The 6,908-nt window shown below is 41.0% G+C and overlaps 1 protein-coding gene across 1 annotated transcript in view; it reads right to left on the bottom strand.

Annotated features, from left to right (window-relative positions):
- Window positions 1-3,141: 3,141 nt before the first annotated feature.
- Window positions 3,142-6,908, bottom strand: part of DNAH5 (dynein axonemal heavy chain 5) — a 251,935-nt gene continuing 248,168 nt past the window's right edge. The window contains exon 79 of the mRNA XM_012557737.1: window positions 3,142-3,606. Within this exon, the coding sequence (XP_012413191.1) occupies window positions 3,455-3,606 (152 nt within the window). The 3' untranslated portion in view covers window positions 3,142-3,454. The remainder of the gene's footprint in view (window positions 3,607-6,908) is intronic.

Raw genomic sequence — 6,908 nt, forward strand, 5'->3', positions numbered from 1 at the left:
GCTGTTACGTTCTGTGATTTCAGTTAACGATAAATGGGGCACTTACTGTTAATCCATGACCCACCTAAATGCTACTGTCTCCTGTTCTTTTCACTCATGTCACTCGTTATTCTCCTTAATGGCACTTAAGCTTCAATCTTTACATACTTTTCTACACATCTAACACATATTTCATACTACACAATTGTAAATTGAGATTATATATGATTTACGTAGCTGAGTCATTGTTCATCTTCTGTGTCACTTGTAAATTCCACGAGGGAGGGTTGGGACTGTGATGGATTTTCTTTTGTGTTTTTCTCCACCAGTGTAACAGAGTGCCCGACACGCAGGAGGTGCAAAATAAACTTTTAATAAATCCACATGGAGACAAACAAAAAAGACTGCTCTATCACTCTGCAATATTTGTTGTGATCCATAGGATTTTTAATGGACACTACGTACCAAGATCATGAAGATGGCGCTACATACCAAGATCATGAAGGACCAGGCAATAGTTTGTTCTGTTATACATGAGGTCACCATGAGTCGAAGCCAACTCAGCAGCAACGAACAACAGCATCACTCTGAAATGGCACCAAGACCCTAGCTGTTGTTTTCTTCAAGTCCAAGGGTCACGCTGTGACTCTCTCCACCATCCACCAGATCCAGTGACTCAGTCCTCCCTTACCCCCAGATTCAGCAGGATATGGAGCACTCTTCAGTGGGAGAAGCTGGTCAAGGGGGAGGGAGGTTAAGCAGAAAGAGCCTCATGTGGCTTATCACTGCTTCAGAGGCATTCCCTGTTGAATTAGTTCCTAAAAGTTCCTGATGGTTTTCATGGTATCCTTTTCTACTTTGGGTCTCCAAGACTCGAACATACAGGCCAATAGATTTAAGTATGATTGCATTCACAAAATCATATGAATCATAGATAAAAGTCCAGTTATGAAAGTTTATTTCTGGATACTTAATGGGAGTTAAAGAGGCCAGTGGTACGACAGTTAAGCACTCAGCCGCTAACTAAAATGTTAGTGGTTCAAACCCACCCAGCAGCTCCACGGGGCAATCTGCTTCCGTAAAGGTTACAACCAAGAAACCCCTATGGGGCGCGTCTACTCTATCACATGGGGTCTCTATGAACCAAAAGCTGACTCAACAGCCTCTAACAACAAAAACGAGTTACCCCCTTCCTAATAAATAACAATTACAATTCAGATATTTACTAACAACTTTTTATTATTTTTCATTTTTATATTGTCATATTTGTTCTTCAAGATAAAATGATTGCTTTTTACAATTCACATAAATCAATGGATATATTAATTCATACCAAAAGAAGCCAGCCCAAATGAAAACAGCGTTGCTGAAGAGGGAAGGAATCACATGAACCACTCAGGCCTAACTCCCCTCATAGCAAACACAAAATAATGACACTCATCACACACATTAGTGACAGGGACACACACCTATCTGCTGGTGCCCTCCTTCACAACAAAATGCTTTCTTATCACCAGAAACATGCAGTTATGCAGATCTAAAGCTAACCAAATGCCTGTAAACCACAATTTTAAGTTAATACTTAATCAAGTTTTCTAACCAATAGGCTGTTTTAAAAAGTGCTTTATTATTTAAAACCAGAATTTAAAATAAAAAAATATGAAAAGTTCATTAGATAGTATTTTTCTTAATTGACAAACACCCATGTGAAATTACCACCCACCATCTAAGACTTGGTGGCTTACTGGTTAAGAGCTACAGCTGCTAACCAAAAGGTTGGCAGTTTGAATCTGCTAGGCGCTCTGTGGAAACTTTATGGGGCAGTTCTACTCTCTCTTATAGGGTCGCTATAAGTCAAAATAGACTTGACGGCAATCGGTTACAGGTTATCTAAGACTTGGGGCCCTCATGGTGCAGTGGTTAAGAGCTTGGTCCTTAACCAAAAGGTCAGCAGTTCAAATCCACCAGCTGCTTCTCGGAAACCCTACGGGGGCAGTTCTACTCTGTCCTGTGGGGTCACTATGAGTCAGAATCGACTCGACGGCAATGGGTTTGGGTTTTTTTTTCAGTTTTATCTAAGACTTGTATCTTTCCTACATCTTTCTTCTTCCAATCATTACATTTTTTTAAAGTCAACTGCAGTATTTACCATCCTAACACACTTCTATTTTTCCGTGTTGTCTACTAGTCTTTGCCTGTATGTAAATACATTTTACAGTTATAATCAGAGTGTACTCAATAACATCTTTGATAGAGCTACTCAACTTTATCTTTCACTTAATTATGTGTTTACCACTCCCATGTTATGGAACCTTCAGTATTGTTTTTCATGACTGCCTAATGTCTCTAAATATTCTTAAAAACAGCCTTACTACTGAACATTTAGAGTATTTCCATTTTTTTTCTATTATGAAAACATTTTTACATATAATTTGTTTTCACTCTTTTGAATTGTTTTCTTAGAATAAATTTTCAGGAGAGAAATAAGGACCAAGGCATGTGAACATTTTATGACTCTCTCTGTGCACAGTTTCATTGTTTTACAAGAAGTTTGGGTCAATTGATACTACTTTAGCAGTTTGTGAAGGAGCCCTGGTGGTGCAATGATTAAGCACTCAGCTGCTAACTGAAAGGTTGGCAGTTCAAACTCACTCAGTGGTTCCTTGAGAGAAAGGACCTGGCAATCTGTTCCCGTAAAGATCACAGCCTAGGAAAACCTATGGGGCAAATCTACTCTGTCCTATAGGGTCACTATGAGTTGGAATCGACCCAATGGCACAGAAAAACGACAATAGCAATTTGTGAGTGTATCAGTTTTACAAAGACCTCACCACAATTTACTTTTAGCTTTAATTTTGTTTTTATTATAAGAGATATCTATTAGTATCTCATTATTAATTACCAGTGGGATTGAACATTATTCTGTTTATTCTGTAAGCATGTATGAATTATTTCTTCATGTTCTTAACCCATTCTTCTATTTCTTTCCATTTTTTAAAATATCTTTTTAATTGGCTACTTGAAGCTCTGAAAATAAATCTCTTAACCTGACCTAAATGCAAAAAGCAATAGAAGCAAACTTTCCAAATTACCTTAGAGAAACTGTTTGTCACTAAAACCAAATTAATAATCCCTTCAAAGGAAATATTATCTGCCTAACCTAGTCAGTGTTTAGAGTTCCAGGAAGAAGAAAATACATTTACTAGGAATCTGAAAACCAAATTTCATTAGAAAGTTGTAAATTTTATTTTAAAATCACTCAATAACTTTTGCAACAAATACAGTGAAGGGTCATTCATGATGAAAGAGGTTAAGTGTCAGCATTGAACTAAGGAGTGGGGGGAGCTAATGCAGCTCATTAACTTGCACAAGCAACCTGATTTATATAACGTCCTGAACTCACAGAGGAATGGAGGTTATGATCATTTGGATCTTGTATTTTCCAAACTGTTGCGGGGAGGGATGATCCCCCACGTTACTTGACATCACAGAGAAGGGCGACCCCACGGAGCACCCAGTGTTCAGGGGGCTGGGCCGTCCGGAGCTCCACGGCAGCGATGTAGTTCAAGTCTGTTCGAACTGGCTTCTTGTAGATGGGACAGGAGTAAAACCGAGGGTCTCTGAGAGCTGCAAAAAATTTACAAAGGAAAGGAACCCAGTGAATTTCAAATTTAAGCAGCCCAAGCAGAGAACAGAACCCAGTGTGTACGTTCTGAAGGTCATTCGGAAGAGAGGTGGGTTTGTTAAGAAAGACACAATAGAATGAGCAAAATTCTTCCTGAGGTCAGGCAATCCCTAGGGGTAAAGCAGTCACCGCCACAGGTTTCCAGGGGGTGTGGCAGGACACCAGACGTCCTCAGGTTTACCTCGAGGGCCCCCTGCCCCATGTCCTTGACAGTAACCCCTGTCACATAGCCATGTCCTGGACCCCTCATTGCTTCCTCTCTATCCTTTCCCACTTCAATTCAGACATCCTCCCTCCACACCTACTCGTTTATTCACCCCTCCCCCATCAAATCTTGTACACACATCCATTTTCCCTTTCTCTTAACCAAAAACCAAGCCCATTGCCATAGAGTAGATTCCAACTCATGGCGACCTCACGTGTTACAAAGTAGAACAGAGCTCCACTCGGTTTTCTTGGCAATAATCTTAAAGAAAGAAGATCACCAGGCCTTTCTTCCACGATGCCCTGGGGGAGTTCGAACCACCAAGCTTTAGGTTAGTAGTCGAGCAAAAGCTGTTTGCGCCACCCATGGACCTTCCCTTTCCCTTAGGTTTCATCTTTGGCACAAAGGTCCTGTCACTTTTAGTTGGACATCCAGTGCCAGGTGAGCATTAGTCTCAAAGCCCTGTCTTCAACCCCCATGCCAAAATCCAACCACTTGTTTAAATCGGAAGACCAGGGATGTTCCTCTCCCTACTTGGTGGTGTGAATTCTCTCTGTGTGTGGCTGGGAAGCAGAGAGGAATGGCACAGTTCAGCTCCCTGATATTCAGTTCTACCTTTTTTTTGAACTAGAGGAATAGATGCTATCTTAGTCATATAGTGCTGCTATAACAGAAATACCATAAGTGGATGGCTGTAACAAACGGAAGTTTATTCTCTCACAGTCTGTAGGTTAGAAGTCTGAATTCAGGGCACCAACTCTAGAGGAAGGCTTTCTCTCTCCATCGGCTCTGGAGGAAGGGCCTTGTCATCAATCTTCCCTTGGTCTAGGAGCTTCTCCGCGCAGGAACCCCAGATCCAAAGGACTTGCTCTCCTCCTGGTGCTGCTTTCTTGGTAGTATGAGGCCCCCACTCTCTGCTCACTTCTCTTTCCTTTTATCTCTTGTAAGATAAAAAAGGTGATGCAGGCCACACCCCAGGGAAACTCCTTTTACATTGGATCAGGGATGTGACCTGAGTAAGAGTGTTACATCCCACCCCAATCCTCCTTAACATAATCCAATCTTGTCTCACTAACCACAGGCAGAGATTAGGGTTTACAACACATAGGAGAATTACGTCAATCACAAAATGGAGGACAACCATACAATACTGGGAAACATGGCTTAACCAAGTTGATGCATATTTTGGGGGGACACAATTCAGTCCATAACAGATGCTTTACCAGAAGCACACCCACAATATAAGACAAACTCATCAGGTTTCTAACCAAGGTAATACTCTGTGTGTGTGTGTTTGTATGTGTATCTGTCTTTCAGAGATCATCTGAATGTAGACCAGTGTTCATTGTACCACTCTTCACAATAGCCAAAACAAGGAAACAACCCAAATGTCCATCAACTGATGAATAAACCAAAAACTCATTGCCATTGAGTCAATTTCAACTCATAGCAACCCTATAGGGTTTCTAGGAACAGCTGATGGATTCAAACTGCAGAACTTTGGGTTAGCAGCCAAAAGCTTAACCGCTGCACCAGCAGGGCTCCAACTAATGAATGGATAACCAAAATGTGGTATATACATACAATGGAATATTACTCAAGCACAAAGAGAAATGAAGTTCTGACACATGCTACCACTTGGATGAACCTTGAAAACATCATGCTGAGTGAAAACAGTCAGTCACAAGAGGACAAATATTGTATGATTCCATTTATGTGAAATCTCTAGAATAGGCAAGTGTATACAGAAGTAAGTTTATTAGTGATTACCAAGGGTAGGCAGGACAGAGGGGAAAAAGGAGGTTCATTATTTAGGGAAGTCTGAGTTTCTGTTAAAAGTGATGGAAGAATTTGGAAAGTGCTAATGGTGATGGTTGCACAACATGATAAATGCAATTGTTGTGTGCTGTTGAGTCAATTCTGACTCACAGTGACCCTAAAGGACAGAGAGAACTGCCCCATAAAGTGTCCTAAGTTGTAATCATTACGAGAGCTGATCACCAGGTCTTTTCTCCTGAGGGTCCACTGGTGGGTTCCAACCACTGACCTTTCGGTTAGCAGCTGAGCACTTTACCATTGCGCCACCAGTGATCCCGAACTCAAGGAGTGTCAATGAATTGTACATGTGAAGAAAGCTGAAATGGCAAATGTTTTGTTACATATATGTTGTTGTTGTTAGGTTCCATTGAGTCGGTTCTGTCTCATAGTGATCCTATCTATGTACAACAGAACAAAATACTTCCCAGTCCTGTGACATCCTCACAATTGTTGTTATGCTTGAGCCTATCATTACAGACACTGTGTCAATCCATCTCCTTGATGGTTTTCCTCTTTTTCACTGACCCTCTACTTTATCAAGCATGATGTCCTTCTCCAGGTACTGGTCCCTTGTGATAACATGTCCAAAGTACGTGAGACAAAGTCTTGCCATCCTTGCTTCTAAGGAGCATTCTGGCTGTACTTTTTCCAAGACAGATTTGTTCGTTCTTCTGGCAGTTCATGGTATATTCATGGTTACATATATAGTTACTACAATTAAAAAAAAAAAAAAAGATCCTCTGGAATGCACTGATCCCTAATCAAAGGCTCTCTTTCTCTCCATGATCAGAGACAAATTAAGGTCTTGTGGGGTCTAAAGTTTATTTGATTTGGAAGGCCCTCTTTTAAAAAAAGAATAAAAGTTTACAAATACAAAATTACACCTTGTTCGGGGCCTCTGAGGAGCCCTGGTGGTACAGTGGTTAAGCACTCAGCTGCTAACCAAACGGTCTGCATTTCAAACCTACCAGCTGCACTTCAGGAGAAAGATGTGGCAATCCGCTCCTATAAAGATTTATAGCCTTGCTGGGGACCATGGTCTTGGGGAACATCTAGCTCAATTGGCATAACACAGTTTATAAAGACAATGTTCTACATTTACCTTGGTGAGTAACATCTGGGGTCTTAAAAGCCTATGAGCAGCCATCTAAGATACTCCACTGGTCTCACCCCTTCGGGAGCAAGGGAGAATGAAGAGAACAGGATACAAGGAAAAGATTA

This window comes from Trichechus manatus, unplaced genomic scaffold (genome assembly GCF_000243295.1).
Source record: "Trichechus manatus latirostris isolate Lorelei unplaced genomic scaffold, TriManLat1.0 scaffold00116, whole genome shotgun sequence".
Lineage (NCBI taxonomy): Eukaryota > Metazoa > Chordata > Mammalia > Sirenia > Trichechidae > Trichechus > Trichechus manatus.